The 23027-nt window shown below is 37.6% G+C and overlaps 1 protein-coding gene across 3 annotated transcripts in view; it reads left to right on the forward strand.

Annotated features, from left to right (window-relative positions):
* The window catches only part of LRP1B (LDL receptor related protein 1B), a 760762-nt gene that overhangs the window by 491541 nt on the left and 246194 nt on the right, over positions 1-23027 (forward strand). For all 3 annotated transcript variants that reach the window (XM_075430359.1, XM_075430360.1, XM_075430361.1), the window contains 5 exons: positions 2472-2552; positions 3828-3995; positions 5842-6024; positions 14690-14890; positions 17233-17478. In XM_075430359.1, coding sequence (XP_075286474.1) covers positions 2472-2552; positions 3828-3995; positions 5842-6024; positions 14690-14890; positions 17233-17478 — 879 coding nt within the window. The remainder of the gene's footprint in view (positions 1-2471; positions 2553-3827; positions 3996-5841; positions 6025-14689; positions 14891-17232; positions 17479-23027) is intronic.

Raw genomic sequence — 23027 nt, forward strand, 5'->3', positions numbered from 1 at the left:
ATATTAAAAATAAAATAATGGCTTGCTTTTTGTTACCATTACAAATAATTGATTTTTAACTGCACCAGTCTTCAGCTATGAATAACTTCTGCCTCCTATTGATTCAAGAATTTAAGCATACCTATATTGGTGTACAGCTGGACTGGAAAGATTATGTCAGTGCCACAGTGCTTACACTTTTTCTTAAGATACAATCAATTTTACTAAGAAGTATGATATTGCTGAAGATGATTTGAAAAGAGACCCTCCTTATTTTTCTACCACTTTCCTAAAGTAAACGTTATTTTTTTGTGCCCATCTGTTTATCAGTTTGTCGTCACACCATTTGCAATACTAACAGAAGAGTAGCAGAGCATCAAAGAACTGGAGCTTTGACAAGATGGCTGGATAGCAGAGAAAAAGGAGATCCCTATTTGCAGTGTTGAGAGACTTCCCTGTGAGCTCAGGAGGCACCTTCTTGCTTTGTCTGTCTGCAGAGCGATCAGCGCAGGGATGGCTGTGGATCAGCTGCAGGATGCACATCTCTGCTGTGAAATAGGGCAAGGAAAGGAGTACTGGGGAGACCACAGGGACAGCGAGGGGAAGTGTTGTGCCTGTCCTCTGGGATGTGAGGGAGCTGTGGATGGTGGTGGAGACTGGGGCTATGAGAAGCAATCACTGGAGATACTGCATCACATCCTTGGAAGGGCTGTGGTGGGCTGACAGTCATGAGATGTGGGGGGTGGTGGTAAGGAGGATCGCAACTCATTTTGATTAGTTTCTGTGTCTATATAGGTCATGGGTAGAGAGATGAACATAAAGCAGATTAAGTCATGAAAGCATTTGTGTACAGAAAAGGGGAAAATTACATTTAATATAAGAGTTAAATTTGTAGAAGAATCATTGAACAGCTAGAAAGTGAAATTAAAAATTGCTTTCAGCTTTGGTTGAAACACATAAGGCATATGTTGTAGCTAAGTACCATCGTACTTCCACATCTACCTTATTTGTCTTGGAACAGTTTTTTTGTTGTCAGTGTAATGTTTTTGCCCAAGAAAAATAGCCTCTTTTCATATTAAACAAAAAATGCCCCACTTTCTAGAAGTAATTGACAGCGTTCTCATCAGTGTTAACTTTTCTTCCCACCCTTTTCTTCTGTTGAAGCAAAAGAATGATTGCTTCAGTCTTACAATGTTCTTGGTGATCTCTAAATTTTACTATTTGATGCAGGTGGTTTGATTTGGTGCTTCATATGTGACTTCTTTCGAAGCCAAACTTTCCCTGAGCTTCTGTAAAACAAAAAAAAAAGGCAAAAGAAAACAAACCCACAAAAAAAAATTAAGCTTTTGAATTAACTATAGAACGTTTTCTGCACCAAAGGCTGCAAACCCAAGTCAGAAGTTCATAGATTAAATATTTCAGTTCTTTTCCTCAGGAAATGTTATGTTTATTCAGCATGTTTTAGAAGTTTAGAAAAACCCTTCAGTACAGACTAATTACATGGCTTAATTGTCAGAATATTTGTGAAGTTTAGCTGTGTTGGCTCAGTTGCAACAACACTAGAACAACTCATTGTATGAGAATATGAATATGGTTTGCATATAAGGTAGTGGTTACTGAGAGGTGTCTTATTCTCTTGATGTCTGCATAGAGAATGTAGGCTCCTCCTTATTCCTTTTGAAAGAGGTTAGACTTTGGATTGTTTTCTATGAATTACCAGGTTTTGTAAAGTAGATATTGTGTTTTCCCAACTGAATGAGTGCAAGCACTGTTTAACACATTAAAGGTATGAATGCACACACCTAGCTACAACATAGATATCAGAAGTCTGAAAAAATTCAAGTTTTTCAATGCAGAAGCATAATAGATTATAGAAAAAAAAAAACTTTGTGTTTAATATAGATGAGTCTATAAATTGTGTTATCTCAGTTTTCTGCTGCTTTTACTTGAATTCTTGGAGGAAATGATTGCAAATTTTAATTTTGGATTTTATTATGTCAGTGTGGAGTAACTTCATTTCTTCACTATTCTTGTGCTTGGTACTTAACCTTCTCATTTTGTAGTCTTCCACTTCCCATCTTTTACTGGCAGTGTTATTTTGATTGGAGAACTTTTATATATAAATAAACACATTGAAAATACAGTTTGTATCAGTCATCAAGCTATAATTAATCATAAATATTAGCATGCTTAGTGGCAAAGACAGCCGTGATCTGATGAGAATACAGGAGCATGTCAGATGACAGAGAATCATGCGTTTCAATGGTCAGTGTTGAGGAAGGGTAAGGTTTGAAGTAGTATTTACAGTTAAAAGCCTTTTTCTCATCTCTTTTGGTGTCTCACCTTTTTTCCTCTCCAGATTGAGTACCTAGCAGGTGAAATTGTTTAATACAACATGCTGGTGTAATTTATGTGTATAAGAGGGTAGAAGAATATTACCAAAGAGGATATACATTAAAGAGTGTTTTTTTTCTTTTTGAACACTTTCACAGAATTCCCAACGTGTGAGCCACTATCTCAATTTATTTGCAAAAATGGAAGATGCATTAGCAGCAAATGGCTGTGTGATTCAGGCAAGTACCTAGTGTTCTATATCTGAAACAAATAGGGTAGATGTTGCCTAAATATTGCTTTGATACTCTCTTCTTCTGACACTGATATTGCCAGTTTGGTTTGTAAGTTGTTGGAGATTAGAGTATTTTTAAACTACTGACCTGACCTAGGAAGTGCCAATATTGACATTTCATAGAAGGAACGATGCAGTGGGTATAGTAATAGTTACAAATAGTATATTCTGTAGAACGAAGTGTGGTGCAAACTTACATTATTAAAAAAAAAAAAAAAGAAGCTAAGCTATCGCTTATGAAAGTATTTTCTACTTTTAGAAAACAAAATTGTTCTGGTGACCAAAATTTCTGATTTTTTTGTTTGTGGCAAGTTCAATGTAGTAAATAGCCTCCCTCAGGAGGGAGGCCACGAAGGCTTTACAAGGTAGTGATTTCTTTTGTCTGAAAGAATACATATTTGAATGACAGCTGGTCAAATGATTCTTTTCTCAGAGTTTGTGATAAGGGAGTGGTGTCATACCAATCCTAATAACATTTGGTTGGTTCTTCATCCACCACAGCATTTGACATTACTATAATTTTATGAGGCTGACATGAATTCGTAGCTATAGGTAGACAAATTGCCCAGATTATCACAGTGTGCTTACTGAAATTCTGTGGAAGGAGACCCTTTAGTCATACTTATCTTTTCCTTCCCTTGGCGATGACATTCAAATGATGGGAATTGCCTTAAGATTGCTGTAATGACTATAACATTAGAGTAACGAGAAACTACATTCGACCCTTATTTATGCACTGCCATCTTTTTCCACCTTGCACTGTGCATGCAAACAACATTTGTAATACTATTGAAAAGAAGTTCTGACATCAGGTTTTCATTTTGGTTTATATGGAGGTCTTTGTGTGTGTACTTAACTGTCTAAGTTAACGAATCACCGAGAATAAAGTAAAACCACTGTGTTTGGAAGCCTTCATATGACTGACGAAATGAAGAAAATCTACAGTCTTCTCATGCTTGCTGGTATCTGTGATTAAATAACTGAATAAGTGTACGGGGTTAGACTAGGCAAAATGATGGAGAGTCAAGTGCTGTTGGTAAATTAGAGTTCAGGAATTAGTTGCATTAGAAATAATTTAACCATATGCCTGTGGGCAGTAAATGTACCATTTTATTTACTGCACAGTATTTCTCTCTTGCCTTTTTAGAAATATCTTTTTCTCCTCACACCTTTTATTCAAATTTTTAATCCTTTAAAATAATAAAAAAATTAATATTTGCAGATGACGACTGTGGTGATGGAAGTGATGAACTAGGCTGTGTCCACTCCTGTTCTTCTGATCAGTTCAGGTGTTACAATGGTAGATGTATCCCAAGACATTGGGCATGTGATGGTGACAACGACTGTGGAGATTTCAGTGATGAAACCAAAACAAACTGCAGCAAGGAAGGTCAGCTATTTTTTTTTCTTCCCACATTTTAATACTTATAAACCCAGACAATACTTTATTGTAAATACAGAGGAGCCATCTTCAGTCAGTGGAAAAAAGAGAAAATGCTATTAACCTTGGTAAAGGTTGGAATGTAAAATATGTCAGGTGTAATATGATAACACACAAGTGTATCGTAGAAGAAGAATGCATTTGAAAACAAAATGGGTATTACACTCAGATAAGTTTGTAGTCTTACTTTACTGAACTATGCTAAATGTGATGTTTGTCCTTTTACAGAGATGTGTGCTGCCTTGGTAAAGCAAGAGTAAGCAGCGTTCCTTAAGTAGCCATTTGTATTTTGGGGCATCTTTATGCAGTAACACTCTCATTTTGTGTGATCCAAGTTTTGGGGTTTGTTTTGGGGTTGTTTTTTTTAATAGTGTTACTGAAGCATTAACAAACTACAGTCCCACATACATTGCATTTATTTGGGCGGGGAGGAAAAGGGAGAATGCTTGTAGCAAAGGATAAAAATAATCATTTAAGAATGAGAGAGAATTTTTCCCAGATTTTTCCACAACGTAATATTACATGATATACATTTGTTCTTTTTCATGAGTTTGTTTTCTTAATCTAGCTGCAAATCTCATACATGTAGCTGAACTAGCAGAATGTTGTGCATGAGTACAGTCCTGTATTGGACTTGTATTTTTATATATTTATAAATTTTTTTATTATTTATCATATCAAACTAATTGGTCTGGAACTAAACTACTCAATCTCTCCCCGTTCATGTCGATCTTGGAGCTTAGTCCCACACTACCTTTTTATACAGTACCACATTACATTGTGTTTTGCACCTCTGTCTCTGAAATAGCACTGTTTTAAACAGTTATTGTCAGTTTATGCATCATCTTTGTCCTGCTCTGCTACATGATGTATGCTTGTCCAGCAACTTCTCCTTGTAGAAGACAAGAATGTAGATTACTCAGAAAAACAACAAGGCAAATTCTAATAAGATAAACCGTGTTTTTATAGGCAGTGCTATAAAAATGTATTCATATAATGCTTTTTTTGGTACAAACAGGAATGTAGAAGTTTAGCATTATTTTACAGTACATGTTATTGTCATTAGTATGTTATGAAATACTAGAAATACAGTGGTAATAGTTTGGGAAAAAGAGGGCAAGGATAAAATTGAAAAGGCTGTCATCTAGAAAATACTCAGAATTAGCTATGTGAATAATTGAAGTCACATAGTTACTGTGTTTTGAAACATTCAAGACTGATTCCATAGCTGGACTGAGCTGGCGTTCATTGCTGTGGAATTCAGAAAGGCTACCACTGGTCTGCCAGTGCCGAAAGAGCACAAGCCAAGCAGGTGTTGGGGCCACAGTTCCTGTGTCAGTTAGAGCCGAGGTGGGACCTTTCGTGTTTTGTGAACTAGGATATGGGCCTTGCTGGAAAAAAGAGGACAGTGAAGGAGGAGGAAATGTAACTTGAGGGTGAGAGGCAGGGCTTATAAAGCACCAGGAAAACTTCTTCCTCAGCCCTCCTTACACCTCCAAATGCATTCTTGTCTGACAGCTGTGTAAAAAAAAAAAAAAAAAAAAAAAAATTTGGTATTTACCTTGCGCCTGTGGTGGAAGAGGGACTGAAGGGAAGTGAGCAGGATGATAAAGAGCTTGCCTGGAGCTTGTGCTGGAGTGATGAGTTAGAAAGAAATAGTGAGTTTTGAGCGTTATACCTGGTGACTATGATTTTTGGCTGTGGTTAGGACGGGGGATTCTAAGTCATTGTAGACTTGGTATGGAAAAAACTTACATAAGCAAGTTCTTCAATATAATTCTTATTTTTTTTTAAGAAACTCCTTCTCCTGGAAGATGCAATGGGAAGGAATTTCAGTGCAGTCCTGATGGGAACTGTGTTCCTGAGTTGTGGCGCTGTGATGGGGAGAAGGACTGTGAAGACGGTAGTGATGAAAAGGGCTGTAATGGAACTACACGACTCTGTGATGAGAAAACAAAGTTCTCCTGCAGGAGTACAGGTATATGCTTGCAGATATGTTTTGCTCTCATTTAAATGTTGTGTGTATCTGTCTGTTCATATGATTTGATCACATATCTACTAGTTCAATACTGCTTTTAAAGTTTAATACTCCTGAGGTGATGTTACTTATTCTGTAAGTGCAATGTTAGGGTTTGGAAGGGACCACTGGGGATCATCTAGTCCAACCCCCTGCCAAAGCAGGGTCTCCTACAGCAGGCTGCACAGGACTGCATCCAGGTGGGTTATGAATATCTCCAGAGAAGGAGACTCCACAGCCTCCCTGGGCAACCTGTTCCAGTGCTCCGTCACCCTCAGAGGGAAGAAGTTCTTCCTCATGTTCAGCTGGAACTTCCTCTGCTTCAATTTGTGCCCGTTGCCCCTTGTCCTGTCGCTGGGCACCACTGGAAAGAGTTTGGCCCCATCCTCCTGACACAGAATCACGGAAAGGTAGGGGTTGGAAGGGACCTCTGTGGGTCATCTAGTCCAACCCTCCTGCCGAAGCAGGGTCACCTACAGTAGGTTGCAGAGGACCTTGTCCAGATGGGTCTTGAATATCTCCAGAGAAGGAGACTCCACCACCTCCCTAGGCAGCCTGTTCCAGGGCTCTGTCACCCTCAGAGGGAAGAAATTCTTCCTCATGTTCAGCTGGAACTTCCTCTGCTTCAGTTTGTGCCCGTTGCCCCTTGTCCTGTCGCTGGGCACCACTGAAAAGAGCTTGGCCCCATCCTCCTGACACCCACCCTTCAGGTATTTGTAAGCATTTATAAGGTCCCCTCGCAGCCTTCTCTTCTTCAGGCTAAACAAGCCCAGCTCCCTCAGCCTCTCCTCATAGGAGAGATGCTCCAGTCCCCTCATCATCCTTGTAGCCCTCCTCTGGACTCTCTCCAGTAGCTCTTCATCTTTCTTAAATTGGGGAGCCCAGATCTGGACACAGTACTCCAGATGAGGCCTCACTAGGGCAGAGTAGAGGGGGAGGTGAACCTCCTTCAACCTGCTGGCCACACTCCTCTTAATGCAACCCAGGATCCCATTGGTCTTCTTGGCAGCCAGGGCACACTGCTGGCTCATGGTTAGCTTGTCATCCACCAAGACACCGAGGTCCCTCTCCACAGAGCTGCTCTCCCGCAGGTCCACCCCAGCCCGTTTCCACGTTCCGTAGACCTTTCTCTTCCATCTGAGCTCCGCTAGAAGCTCCTTTCTCATTTCGTGCAGGTCTTCTGCTTCCTTTGCTAGATTTCTTGCTCAGGGGGATGCACCGATCCTGAGCATGGAGGAAGTGATATTTAAACAGTGACCAGCTCTCGTGAACCCCCCTGCCTTCTAGAGCCCTGACCCATAGGATTCCTTGAAGTAGCTCCTTGAAGAGGCCAAAGTTAGCTCTCTTGAAATCCAAGGGTTTGATCCTACTTATTGCCATGCTTCTTCCACGCAGGATCCTAAACTCCAGCATTTCATGGTCACTGCAGTCAAGGCTACCCCAAACCTTCACATCCTCAACCAGTCCCTCTTTGTCAGTACAAGGTCAAGCAGCACGCCTCTCTTCGTTGACTCCTCCACCACATGCATCAGAAAATTATCATCAATGCTCTGCAGGAACCTCCTGGACTGCATGTGGCTGGCTGTATGGCCTTCCCAGCTGATGTCAGGGTGGCTGAAGTCCCCCATGAGAACCAGGGCCTGTGACTGTGAGGCTACTTTCAGCTGTCTGTGGAAGGCTTCATAAACTTCCTCCTCTCGGTCAGGTGGCCTGTAGTACACACTCACAACAGTGTCACCCATATGAGCCTGTCCCTTAATTCTAACCCATAAACTCTTGACTTGTTCTTCATCCGCCCTCAGACAGAGCTCAATACATTTCAGTTACTCCCTCACATACAGAGCAACTCCACCACCTCTCCTTGTTGGCCTGTCTTTCCTGAAGAGTGTGTAGCCATCCACGACAGCATTGCAGTCATGCAAGCTGTCCCACCATGTCTCTGTAATTGCAATGAGATCATAGCCCTGCGACTGCACACAGATCTCTAATTCTTCCTGCTTATTGCCCATGCTGCGTGCATTGGTGTACAGACATTTCAGGGAGGAACTCAAGCATGCTGGTTTCCCTGGAGGGGTGCAAGAGGATTTGCCGTGTCCATGCCCACCCCTAAGGTTATTGATCTTTTGCTTCTCAGCTTGGGATGCAACTGAGGAACATTTGTCACTGCTCTTATTGGTCTCACTTAATCCCAGCCAGATGGGATGGCTTGAGCATTGTGACTTTGCCCCCCACCCCGCAAGTTCTTCAGTTTAAAGCCCTCCACACTCGCACAAGGAAAAGAATATCAATATAATAACCTGTTTTCTCATTTATGTTATAAAATCATTGTGTTTTGAGATTACTTAAAGCTGAAATTGTTCTGTGTGATAGTACACCAAACCAAACATTTAAATGTAGCATTTAATAGTGCTTCAAACTCCAAGTATTTTCTTCTATCTTTGGCCCTAGAATAAAGTTTGATTGAAATCTAGTTAGTCTAGTTACCTGAGCTCTGTCCAAAAGTATTTGTGAATCTGTATGGATACAGTATGATACTTTATTCAAATCTGCATTGTGAAATGAGTTAATTTTTAATACATTAACCACTTTATGATGTCTTACAAATCCTTGGAGGTTTGCTGCTACTTGGATTTTAAAGAAATCATAATGTCTGGATACTATGGAAAATAACAATGGAATACCGAATTTCATCTAAACAAAACATTTCCTTTTGTGTTCTTAGAGTTTCCATAAGGATGTATAGAACATGTAGCTGTTAAGTGAAGTAGCTTCAATAAATAAAAAGGAATTAATCACTTGTGATAGAATGGTCTGTTCCTTGAAATAGACTGGTAGAAACCCTGACAGAGGAAATACACTTCTTTTTTGATACTGTCTTTTTCCTGGTGTTTAAATGGGGAAAAGGTCTCAACTGTGCTGCCTCATTATACACTTAACTATGTTTACAGTTGTGCTCGAGGAAGGCAAAATCTCAGGCATTTTATAGAATGAAGGATGAAATGTGTCTTCTCTAGCTGCTGCATATAAATACAGGGGAAAAAAAATTCATTAAACATTTGCTAATTTCATGGGTATAAGGGTTTGATTTAGAGGAAAATACGATCATGCTTGTTGGTTATGCAGAAATATCACTTTAGGAATCAGTTGTGACAGTTTCACCCATAATTTTTTCTTTCACTATTTTCCTTTCATCAGTTTTGGAAGGAGCGCAACTACTGTTCTGGAGGGGAGACATGTTGTTAACACAGTGGAGCAGATAACAGCAAAAGCAAACTTTTGTTTAGCTGCTTTTCAATTTAATTCCATGTGGTGGGATAAATGAATAATAATGGTTTTATGAGAAATAGTTTCTGTCATGATCCTCTCAGGTTTTGGAATATATGTCATTTTTTCTGTGAATTATTCTAAAGAAATAACACTGTCTGGCTTCCACATATGTGAGAATTTTTCGGATGAGGAGAAATTGGCTAATTCTCCCCTTATAGATTGCCAAGCGGTGGCGTCTGATTTTGAATACGGAACATGATGAGTAGGAACATGTGTGTGAGGAGCGGTGAAACAGCAAATACATTTTGAGGGAAAGGATGGTTGGTGAGAACAGTAATAGTGAAATGTTACTGCCCACTTTTTTTTCTTACTTTTTTCTTGGTTTATGGCTGTAAATAGTAGCTGCATGGACCTTCCTTACTTTGTTGGCTCTGGTCAATATGTCTCAATGCCACAGGCCTGTGTGTCATGTTACAATTACAGCATTTGTCAGCCTTCAGCCAAACATGATTTTTCTGCTTACAGTAATGATAGTCTCAAGAACCCATCATATCCAGCCCCTTTTCTGATACGCACTTAAGGATATACAGTAGAGGGTATTCTATAACTTACATAAATAGTCTTTTAGTAATTTGCCTCAAATAGCTGAACATTTTTTCCCAAGAAGTTATCTGAATCTTTGATGCAAGCTTAGTTGATTGTCTTCATCTTCTCAGTGGTATAAAAATCTTCTGAATATTAAAAGACTTCTGTCATATATCTTCTTAACCACATATTTTTGCTGAGTAACCGAATACTTCTTTTTTTTTTTCCCCTAGCACGTCTTCTATTTTTATTTTATGTTTTTAAACCTTTGCTATTTTTGTTGGTCTTGCTGGAACTGTCTGATGTGTGCAGTTCTTGAGCTTTCGTATCCACAGGCAGCCAATATGCTGCAGGGCATTTGAGTTAACAGATTTCAGAAAGAAGTTTCTAATTTCTTCAAGAACATCACACAGTTGTTTGTTGTGATGTGTGATGAAAAATATACTACAATTTGTGCAGCAGTAGAATATGAGATGTAATAACTATCTAATTGAGATTGACTACTGTTGGGCTGCTTCTAGCCAGTTATTTTCTGCTTTTAAATTAGATTAGAATTCTTTTAAATTAGGCTAGAGTAAATTAGATTAGACTTAGATCCAACTTCCTATTTTAAGTTGTGATTCTGTCCTACAGAAATTATTACAGGCAAGTAGTTCAACTCACTTTTATGTACTACATAAATCTGTCTTTTTTATTCCATTTTCCTACTTTGCAGTTAGTAGTACTGGACCAAGAGCAGAATCTGTGCAATCTCACTTAAAAAGTAATCTAATTACTCTAATGATCATAATCAAGTACTTCTGTGAAGACAAATGCAACAGAGCCATGAATACTTCAGTTTAGTAAGCAGTAGATCTGAACTGTATTGTATATTTGTCATACTGCTTTTTATATTTCTTTCAAGAAGCAGTTAATTTCGAGTCTTACCGTTTGTAATGCTACCCTGTGGGCTATTATTTTGTACTTTTTTTTTTCTCATATGTTACTACTATATTAGAGGGAAAAAATGTTGAGGGAAGAAATAGGATTTCTTTGGAATGAAAAGGAATGTACGTAGAGAAGTCATGGGGTGATCATCACAGTGATACTGGAAGAGAAGGACATCATACTGTCTGGGTGAGGAGTGTAAGTCAAGATACAAGTATGTGACAAGTAGAGAAGAATGAAGAGAAGCTGATACTGAGGACGGCTGGGAAGGAAGGGTTTTGAGAAAATTGATAGGACTGCCCTACAGTTTATCTGAGGGCTGATGAGGAGGAAAGGATTACTGTGGAGACCTATGGCATGAGAGGATTTTTGGAAGAGACGATTTAGTAAAAACATAGGAAAGGGAAGCAAGAAGGAGTTCAGAGGGTGGGCGGGATGGTAATTGGTCATAAGGTGGGTTTACCGGCATGACTTGTTCCCTGCCTGCTCCGTCTCCTCTCTCACTTTTAGATTTTTAGAGCAGCGCATCTTGTACGGCTACTTTAATAACTTTTTTGAACCTAATGATGGTTCAGAATGATGAAATTTCTGACTGGAAGATTGGAGTCAGTAGATACTAAAAATTAGAATAAAAAGAAACCACCACCGCAGGTAAACTAGACAATAATATATGTTGTTCCAATATTGTTTTTGTCCTCAGTTTGTATTATCATTGCTTTCTGTGGTAACAGCTGTCATCTTTAGGCCCTGAAATTTTTTCTTCTGTCTCATCCAGGAGACATTTATAAACATCTGCTTTCTGCTAAAAGCTTTTAAATACCAGAAATGATCATACCAGAAATGATCACGAGCAAAGTAGTTCAGTCTGTCTCAGGTTTGTTCTACAATACCAGTAAGATCATTGACCATCACAACATTTTGTTACATATGTCAGATTAGAACATTCTTTCATTTTGATAGGAATGAGATTGAGTTCATTCTACAGGTTAGGAAGGCTTTATGGCTTTAGGCAGTAAAGCATTATAGCTTTAGGCAGTAAGAAGTAACTGTAAGAGGAAACAATGCAATTGACGCTCCACCAAAGTTGTTTTCCTACAATTGAAAACATATAATCAGTCAAAAAACTTCCTGGGCTTAGTATCCCGACAACAGTCTATAAAAGGTTGATTCTGTTGTACTTGATAGTATTTGTAGGAAATAAAAATTTTGGAGAAGCATTTGGATCTGGTTTTCCCACATACTCCTTGCTTCAGAACTTCTGATTCACTATCTTGCACGTATTTCTTCTGTGTTACACAAAAGAGCTATGGAAAAGAAGAGCTATATCCATTGAGGCAATTAATTTCTGATGGAATTTTACTAGAAAGGTTCCTGGAAACCAAAAATGTGAATTTCAATAAGGGGCAATAAAGCAAAAATACTTCAGTGAATTTTAAGTAATGATTTCAAGACAGTCATAATACTTCATGAAGTCCATTTCTTTACAATTTTGGCAAAGATTAATTCCTTGTAAGTATATTGTCCTTAAAGTGTCACAGCTGTCATAGTGGAAGATTAATCTTTTATTATACATATATATTCATTAAGGTAAGAGAAAGGCAGGAAGACTGATTTGCTCTGTAAACATTTGTATGTATAAAAGATTAAAAAACACATTAGGAGCTCTCCTGGAAGCAACGTCAATTTACTCTGGGATCTGGTTAGTTTGCTTGACGTTGGTGGTTTTCATTAGCTTTCATTCTACTGCTGTGTTAGAACAATATTTAAAATCAATGATCATTTCAAGATAATAAGGAATATGGACACTTTTTTGAAACGCTTGTGATTGCTTGTAAGGATAAATTGCATATATTGTGCATACAGTTTTGGTTTTTTTTGTGTCTGTGCAGTTCTGTCTTTTCCTTGTAGGATATTTGGGACTTTGACCATTAGAGAAAATGATGAAAGCTTTTCATTCTCATTGACACCACTCCCTGTTTAGATTTTCCAGGTGATTTTGCACTGGTAAAATTATATTCTGCTGTTTGAAACTACAAGCACTGTAGAATGATCCTGAAGTTTCACTGCTTGCTTTTCTTCAACAGAAGTGAAAACGGTCCCGTATTTGCTTTGAGAGATGCTGCAGAAATGTATTTTTTCATTGTTCTGTTTCACTGTACTTTATCCCACTGCCATTCTGTAAGGATGGCAGCACCCTTCCCATTACAAGAAGGCTAAAATACCAAATGAAAAGCATTACGCTAATCTTAAGCAAATATTTCCTTTAAAGGAAATTGAAATCTGCTAGTGTGTTATGGCAGGTGGTAGAGTTACAGTTAGGGACAGTTGCCACATTTTGTGAACAGCTGTACAGAATCTATTTTGAGGTGTTTTTAGATTGAACCGTCATGGGCGGTAGAAAGTAGAAGACAGCCTGTAGTGAATTTGGTGCTGATGTGTGTCAAAGAACCAAGGAGATAAGAATTTTACCCTAGTTGATTATTTCACACACTCACTCGCTTGCTTCCCCTACAAAGTCATAATCAGGCTCAATTTCTTATTGGGAAGATTGCTGCTGAACAGGGAACGCTGGGCAGAAAGTCGTGTCAGTTCATGCTGTACAACAGTTTGCAGTTACCGGTCTTGGGCATAAGCAACCAGTCCCTGGGTGTCCACTAGCATTGCTGTCAACGGATCCACAAGTTTCCAGGATCTTCTTTCCCATTCCAGCCTGATTTTGTCTACCTAAATATGTTTATAGGCAGAAACAAAGTGCAAGATCAGCTTCCTGGCCCGTGGTTCTACTTGTTGGAATCATAGAACCGAGTCATAGAAAAAGACCTTTAACATCACTGAGTCCAACCTTAAACCTAACCCTGCCAAGTCCACCACTAAACCATGTCCTGAAGTGCCACATCTACATGTCTTTTAAATACTTCCAGAGATGGTGACTCATCAGAGACATTGCCTCTTTCTTAATTGGAGAATAAAGTACATTCCACGTCCCTTCAGTCCAGGTGGTATCAAAACTTACAACTGTCCCCTACTGGCAGTAGCCAGCAAGTCACAAGTTTCTGCTTGAGTGTTGAAGAGTAGTTTGGGACAGGAGCACACACACCCCTGAAAGTGGTAACATTCACAATCTCGGTTGTTTTTCACTTACTAAAATCTGTGTCTTGAGTGATTCTAATTTAATACCCGTAAGTTCTTTAAAGATCATAACCCATTTCTCAATCAAGAGACCGTCTTTCATCTCTGAACATTGGTGGTCAGCATAAAAGTGGGTTGTTTTTTTTCCCATGTGAGAAGTGAAGAAAAAGATCTGGAGCCTGGTTTGATAAAACTGAATTCCTGTAAGAAATGTCATCTGCTGTAGTCATTTTGTCTAAAAGCTGATCATTTGTCTGACATAATCTGGGAAGGTATTGTGTATACTTCCTAGAAAGATGTTTTGTTTCTCAAACCCACGCAAACAAAAAGTCATATATTGAAATATTGCTCCTATGGGAGGCTGTTGGAATAGAAGTTAAAGGGGGAGAGATGAAGAAAAGCATACATTAAAAAAAAATTAAAACATTTTAGTGTAATTTAGTATATTTAACAGATTATGAGGATGTGTTCTGCCTGTATGCAGTTCTGTTCAGCATAGAAATAATTGGTATTGATTTTGTTTAGAAAATTAGACTGTCAACGCCAATGTGGATGATGCTTCACAGTGTAAGCAGAAGTTGGTTTCTTTCTGTTCATCTAAGAGGAAAATACTATTAATAGAAAAGCAAAAAAAAAAATCTGCGTAATGTTACTGAAGGTTTTTCCGAAAGTTTGCTTCCAGTCTGATTTCCTGTGTTTATTGTCTCTTTTCTCCAAGGGAGATGCATTAGCAAAGCGTGGCTATGTGATGGCGATATTGATTGTGAGGATCAGTCTGATGAGGATAATTGCGAGGGCTATATGTGTGGACCACCAAAATACCCTTGTGCTAATGATACCTCCATCTGCCTACAGCCTGAGAAGCTCTGCAATGGGAGAAGAGATTGTCCTGATGGATCTGATGAAGGCGATCTTTGTGGTACTTTTAAGACACATTTTCCTGATTATTCTTGATATTGTCTGTCACAATGCTTACTGTTGAAAGAACAGTTCTCATGTTAATCTTACTGAAATTTTATCACAGTAGCCTATGTAAGGATTTTTCTTTAATTTAAGTTGTACTTGAACTATTAGTTTTTCTCAAATAAGGGAAAACATAGTTCCTTCGGTAAGTCTTTCATTTCCTAACCCCTTAAAATACTCCTGGAGGTAAACAATTTCAAAGGCTCTGGTATATATGAAAGGATTTAAGCTAGTTTGCAGTTCTCTCAGACTGCAGAAGCTTGAGTTGATCCAGTCCTGTCAGTAGCTGTGTAGGAGTTTGTGAAGAAATGCCTTGGGTTCACTGGGAGGAGTTAACATGTCTCCCTGATGGTGGTGTTGAAAGGATTTCATGGCGTGTCAGACAATGTGGGTTATCTCAGCAAAATTGTAGTCAGTATTCAGTAAGAAATGTACAAAAACGATTTTATAAATCTCACAGAATTGTATCAGATAACATAATTGAATTATTATAATATATATGCAAAGATAAAATGAATAGATTTTGGGAATCTGTGGCAGTAGTTGCATACTGAAGTGATGGTTTAGGAATAAGAAGTGAAACGTGGTTTGTAGGAAAAATGTAGGTAATTATATATTTCTTTTTTATTGTATCAACAACTTGCCTCTCCCCACTGACCTCGCTTTGCATAAAATATTTTACGGTCTCCAGCATTCTGTTACAAAGCATTTGGAGATGTTCACAAGCATTTTCACCTGCTAGGATCTGCCTTTACTAGGAGACCCTGCCCTGGGCTATGCTGAGCCACCCAAATGGCTCAGCGCAGGAGGCTGAGTTCCCTGCCGGGGCAAGAGCTGCGGCAGGGCACGGCGGAGAGATCGGGGGGTCTTCAGTGCAGTGTTCCTCTGGAATATGTTAAGATTAGGTTGTAGGCCTAAGTCTGCTGAGAGCTGCATATGAATCCCATGCTGTCTAGTCTCCAGGTGAAAGAAATTATAGCATAAGGTCATTTATATTATTTCTGTGCTATTTCTGTGTTTGGACAATTATCTTCCTACTAGTGGTAGCCCATTATGACACCAATATCCTGTTGGATACTGCGTAGGGCCAAGCTTGGTTTTCGGTGGTTGTTACAACTTTTAGACGGTGTGTTATTAGTCAACAAACAGTTGTAAATTATTTAGTTTTAAAATGTAGCTAATAATGAACTGAAGGGCAAATATGGGTTGGTGGGCAACACACTTGCGTGTTAGGCATATTAAGGAGTTTGATCCTTTTTGGTCATGATTAAAAAAAAAGATACAAAAACCCAAACTTGAAATCTGAATGGAGTGTCAGAAGAAGGGCTTTTTTTAGGGGAAAGGAAATAATGCTTCTGTAGAAAACTGTTGTGTTTTATGTTTTATACATTTTATCACAAGTGACCAAGGCTTTCAGAGACTTGTTAGAATCAAACAAAATAACTAAAAGACACAAACAGATTAAGAAAGAAAAGTGAAGCCTGGTTTCCAGTGTAACAATGGACCAGTTTGGCCCTCCCTTTGATTCCCTGGATACCAGTAGTACAATGAGATAAGGTAGTTCTATGCTTTTTTGCTCCAAAGGTCGCAGAATTTCTCACAGACGCAATTATCATGCTTTTATTTAAGACGCTTAAAAGGTTTCACTAATCAACTTCAATCCATTTACCAGAGCTTTGCAGATTATCAGTTACCTGCAAAATACAATGTGAGAGCACTGACACAGAGAATGCAGAAGCAGCATTCTCTAGTAGCTGTTACTGGAAAAGGAGAAAAACGAAATCCTGATTTTTAAATCTTATTTGTACGTGTTTCTTGGACAAGTTGCTTGGGATATAGATATATAGGACTGAGAGTTGAAGCCTTCTCCCTGCAAGCTCAGGTGGCTGGAGGCAAGGGGAGTATTTGGGAAAGTATGCCTATTTCTCTATGCATCAGCTTTTGGTCACCATTGAAGGTGGTTGAGCCATAGTGGTCTTTGGATTGACTCTGTATGAACATTCTTTAATTTTTAAATGAATGAAATAATGTGCAAGAAAGTCTGTAAAAATGTATATGCATTAGACATCTGCGATTCTAAAATCCTGACAGATTGTCGTAAAGCTGCTGTGCTGAATACTTACAAACCACATAATTTTAAAAACAAGTGTAGAAAGCTGTTCAACAAATGTGAAATTCAGTTTGTGATTCTTTAGGGGTCTTTTAGCTGTTTTAGTTGACCTGGTGACTTTCAGAATATGTAATATAACTGACAGCCCTTGCTGCCCTTAATGGGTGTTTTTTCCTGTATAATTTCAGATGAATGTTCACTTAACAATGGTGGATGTAGCCATCAATGTTCTGTGGTTCCTGGAGGAAGAATTGTATGCTCCTGCCCTGCAGGATTCAGTCTTACTGTAGACAACAAAACTTGTGAGATTATGGATTACTGTACCAAGCACCTTAAATGTAGTCAAGTATGTGAACAACATAAAAATACTGTCAAGTGCTCATGTTATGAAGGCTGGAAGCTGAGTAGGGATGGAGAAAGTTGCATTAGTACTGGTAAGTTGAAATTCAGTGTATTTTCAGTGTTCCAGATGTTCACAGCTGTTCATTTAGTGAGAGATTATTTCCTATTTTTTTAGTAAGAAATACAGGCTTGGATTATCCAAAGATGGGGCTGACAGCAGTCTGCAGAACTTGTAAAAGCTGTCCCTGTTCTTGATGCAGGATGAAGGAGTGCTGCAATATTAGTTCATTGCTTAGAAGACTTTCTAAGAATGTTGATACCAAATAATTTCTAAGTTGTTTGAAGCTTTAGACAGTTTTTCATGTATATTTAATATGGAGGGGTTATGTATCTATATAGCTAGAAGTGTGTGTATATATGGAATATGGAGGATTTGCTGTGGATTTTGAAGAAATGGATCAATCTGTGACATTGTGATACTGATCAATATTACCTGAGGATTCAGAAGTTTAATTCTGAACATGCACACACACACGTGTAGTCAATTATCTGCTGCCTCTTAGCATTCATGTTTAAGCTATTTCTTCACCTACAACATTCTGGTACTTGTTTTTTGACGTCAGTAAGCCTGTTCAGCTCACTAATCAAGAAGAAAACCAACATAAGCCAAAACGGGAGAGGGGAATGCATTCCCCTCATTGTTCACTACTCTATGTACTGAAGCATGATTTAGAAAGTATGTTAGGGGCGTCTTTTTCAAGTGCAGTGTGAATATGTGTGTGAAATACAAACATGGATGTGCAATATAAACTGTCATCACATCTTTACTCCCTCTGTAGGGAGTTAAAAATACCCTTGATTTTGCTGTCTAGATTTTTGAAATTTCAGTTTAGGATTCTTTGATATTTTTATTCTTTATCTTAATTCTTTGACAGTACCTTATCAATTCTGAGTAGAAATATCTCCCAAACAATCTGTCATTTGTTTAGATATTCCATCTTTCAATAGATACCATGATTAAGGTGTTCTGGATTTATTGCAGATACTCAGTGTTTCCTCAGATTAATCACATGAAAAAATTCTGAATCAGTAAGCTAGAATTAAAAGCCCAACTTTCCTATTGATAATCACCTGAAATAATTTAGTGGCCAGCAGCCAACTTAATGGTCCATATTTCAGAAAAAGCAAATTCTAATCCTTCTGCTTTGATAATGTTTGACCTAATTTACAAAACATTTTAGAACTTCCTTACAGTAATAATGTGGCCTGTAAATATCTAATGCATGTAATTAAAAAAAATATTTCTCTTTGCTAAAACAATGAGTAATTAAAATTTAGGTTTGTCATGAATATTCTCTTCAATTACACGTCTTGCCTTTGAGTTTTTTTTTTAATTCATTAAGAATGTGATTTATATTCATCAGGCTTGAATAACTGTTATTACAATTTCCAGATCGATCTCCAAATTGAGTCTTTGTGTCTCCATAATTGTTACTGTTGTATGTAAATAGTTGCTATTACAGTATGAGGAGCTTATGTTGTTCAGATGTTACTGAGCTATGCTGATAGCAGACTCTCAAATCATGCTTCACTGCCATGTTACCGTGGTTCTCTATATCTGATCTTTATTTTACTGCTGTTAAAATTCTTACTTTATGACACTGCTTTAGTCTTATTGACTTTTGATCAATCTAATTTCTTTTCTTTTGGACATTTCCAAGAATTCAAAAAGTGCATTCTTGCCGGGTGACAGAAGTGAAAGAATTAAAAGCATTTAAGATAGTGCTAGTAACTTCGTAGAGGAAAGCTTGAAACAAACTTTGAATTAAAGCAAATAGAAATGGCCAGTATTTGGAAGCTAAGGGAAAAAACCCTGAGTGAAATATACTTATTTGTGCTGAAAAGTAAGAGAAGCGAGACAAAGTTTCTCAGTTTTTCTTAAGCCTGTCAGATATTTCTGCTTATTGTTTACAGAAGTTGGTGAGAATCTGAAGTTACAAATGGATTTTTACATATTTCTCAAAGATTGTAAATATATGATCTGACACCAATGATGTCAGCTGATACAAAGAAAAATGGTAACTTTTTTTAAAAACTGTAAAGATACTATCCCAGTGCTATCGAAGCTGAAATAAAATTATTCCATATTAAATATGACGTGCTTTTATAGTCAGTAATAATCTTGGCCTCTTTCAGTTTATTTCATTTGAAAGGCATGATAAATACTTGAAAGGACAGATCCTCTGATATTCTGTTGTTGACTGAACAGCATTTTAGTAAAGTGAACACAGTTTTGGTCTCATGTGAATCTGTTAGCCTCAAAATGTTCATACCTTTTATGATTCTATGATTCTATATCTGCTGTGAGTCTGAGTCTCTGTGCATGACTCCTTAAATGAACATAAAATAAAGAGAAAACCTTTCATATAACATTATTGCAAGTAAAGTTCAAAGTGATTTTGCGAAGATAAACTGTCCCCCAAATGCCAGGCTACTTTTTCAATAATACCACTTTGTATAAAGTAATACCTGGAATAGCCATAGTGATTTAAAGTGCCTTGAACTGGGAGTAGATGTGTATTAGAGCAGTAACTTATAATCTTTCTTCCAGGAGAAAAAAAAAAATACTCAGAGGAAAATGATTACCTTGCCCTGAGCTACATTTTTTTGCGCTCTAAAATAGCACTTTTCCCTAATACACAGCAATAATATGTAAATTTAGTATGCAGCACTTCACCTTTTCAAAATATTGTAAAAACGTTTTGTTGTGGTTTAATTCAGTAGCTGTCAACCCAGCACCAGACAGCCGCTCGCTCACCCCTCCCCTTCCCACCCAGCAGGATGGGGAGGAGAAATAGACAAACAGGGAAACTAGTGGGTTGAGGTAAAGACAGTTTAGTAAGACAAAAAAGAAAATACTACTACTACTAATAATAATAATGAACATGCAAAGCAAACCGTACAATACAATTTTCTTGCCGCCCGAATACTGATTTGCAGCCAGTCCCTGAACAGCAATTGCGGAACCCGAAACTTGCTAATTTCAGAAAGTTCCCCCAAAAGACCAAACTCCTGCCAAAGTTTGAACTTTCAGATAAGACAGGATTCAAACTCATGGAAAAGAGAAGGTAAAAAAAAAAAAAAAAAAAAAAAACCAACAAAAAAAAACCTGACCCCTTGGCCAAACCCCACTTTATACTGAGCATGATGTCCATGTACGAAATATTTCCACTGGCCAGCTTGGCTGGCTGCCTGGCTATGCTCCCTCCCAGCCCCTGCACACCTGCTCATCGGCTGGATATGGGAGACTGGAAAAAGTCCTTGATTTTTTAACAACTGAAACCATCAGTGTTTTCAACATTCTTCTCCTGCTATATCTAAAACACAGCAGCTACTGAGAGGAAAATTAACTCTATCTCAGCCGAAACCAGGACACATTTACTTGAGTGTCCATCAGAAATCTAATGGGAATATGAATGCTGAAAATAGAGTAATTCATGTAATTTTTTTTTTGGGATGGCATATCAAAATCAAATCATGTGTTTGTCAGAGGAATCTAATGAATTACCGGAGAAATACAATGAGTTATGGAATAATAAGAATATAGAGCGGTTCTTTTCTTTTTAGTTTCATTTTTAGTGACACTTTCAATGTCTTTCTCTTAGTTCACCCTGTTATTGCTTATTTCTGTTGGTTCTCTTCATTTCTTGAGGATTTTAAGTGGTATGTTTTTCTCCTTCAGTGTCTTCACTTTCCATATCTCTTGTTTTCATCTAGCTTGCTTTTTGCTGTTCTGGCATGTGTACTGTTACATTACTGACATCCCAAAGACTGAATGTTTCATTCACGTTTAAATTTGTATTGATTGAAGTAAAAGTCTGCTACAGAGCTCCGCTATTCAGCTAGAAAGTCAATATAAAGTATATATTTTCATTCTCCTCTTCTTCCTAGTTTCTCCTGGAGCACATTTCAAAATAGGTTGTGCTGATATATTGGACTTAAACTCTTTTAGATTGTAATAAGCATACAGGAAAAAAAACCTTTTATTAAAAGATATTTAAATTTCATGTTTAAGTTCAGCCTTTCAGAATTTGGTATAATAAAAGTTAGATGAACTCAGAAACACTAGTTCAGTATTGATTCCATTAAAAAATGACTGTTGACCTTTTCTAAGCTGTGGAAACTTGGTTATATTACTAGATAGATATATTTGGAAAAGAGGATGATGTGTCTCTATGTTTGATCTGTTTTAGCTGGGTTTAAATTCAATTTTGTTATAATTTCCAGATAGCTTCAAATGCTAACATGGTGGTGGGGAAATAGCATGGTCCAATCCTTTCTGAGCAATGTCAAACTTTTAATGAAGTCTTTTTTTCAGAGTCTTTGTGAAGTTACATTTTCCTTTGAGGTAAATTTCATAAAAGTACAGTGTAGATTGTTTGCTGTGCTACTGTTACAGTAAGCATTAGTTAATATTTTTCCCAAGAAAGAATTTTAAATTAAAACCACTGGAAAAGGTTAAGCATTATTCTTTCTATACAGTCTTTTTTGAGTGTATTGTTTAGGCAGTTTTCTTCTGTCCAAGTTTTTTTCTTACAAATGTTGAGGTAGTTCATGCTTCATGTTTGTATCATATATTTTATACACTTACCTATATGGTAAAAAAACTTGATGCAATCACAAAATCAGAAGATGCAGATATGTATGATTTTTCTCTAATAAATAAAGCCTTGAAGAATGGAATAAATTACCAATATATTGAACTGAGTTAAGGTGAGATTTTATGAAAATACTCGCAATCAATTGGTGAAATAAAAAGTATTTGCTCTCAATTTCCAGAAGAGCGAGTCAAGTGGGAAAATAAAATAAAATTTTTCGTTTATAGGGTGATGGAAGCATAATCTTAAATAAAATTGATTCGATTCAGTCTGAATATTCTGATTCACTATAACATAGCTCATTTTATATAGTTATTGAATGATAAAGGTTGGAAGGAAGATGAAAGGCTATCTAATACTGCTGTTGTTTATCTGCTTTCAAAGACCTTCGAGACACCTTCAGTGGTGAGCTCCCAAGTTTCCCAGGGATGAGATGTTTCAGTACCTCACTCTCCTTGAGATTTTTTTTTCCTAGTCTTTCTGAGTCTTTCTGCTCCAGTTTAAGCCTTTAATCCTTGGTGTACATGTTGTTTATATAGAAAACAAATTTTTTTCCATTTTCAATTCATCAGCCTTTTGTGTCTTTGGAGATTTTTATGTGGTTCCACTCATTCTACTGTTTTTTAAACTAAGCAGTTCCAGATTTGCTCATTCTTTCCTTTCAGGCCATACTTTCTAGACCTCTTAAAACACTTGCTGGTTTCCTCTTGTATTCCTGTAGTTCATTCACATTCTTCTTTATTAGCTGTGCTCAGAACAGGGTACAGTATTGTAGACTATCTTCACCAAAGCTTAGGAAGAAGGTTTTGTCATATCTATTTCAAGTGCAAACCTTGAGTTGACCTTATTTATAGTGCCATGCCATTGTTCATCTCTTTTTCTAGAATCTTCCCTACAGATCTGGTATCCCATCGTCTATATACTCAATTTTATGCAGCTTAGTATCCTTGAAGCATGTTACTTGCTACGCGTCCAATAATAGG

The sequence above is a fragment of the Opisthocomus hoazin genome, chromosome 9 (genome assembly GCF_030867145.1).
Source record: "Opisthocomus hoazin isolate bOpiHoa1 chromosome 9, bOpiHoa1.hap1, whole genome shotgun sequence".
NCBI classification, from domain to species: domain Eukaryota; kingdom Metazoa; phylum Chordata; class Aves; order Opisthocomiformes; family Opisthocomidae; genus Opisthocomus; species Opisthocomus hoazin.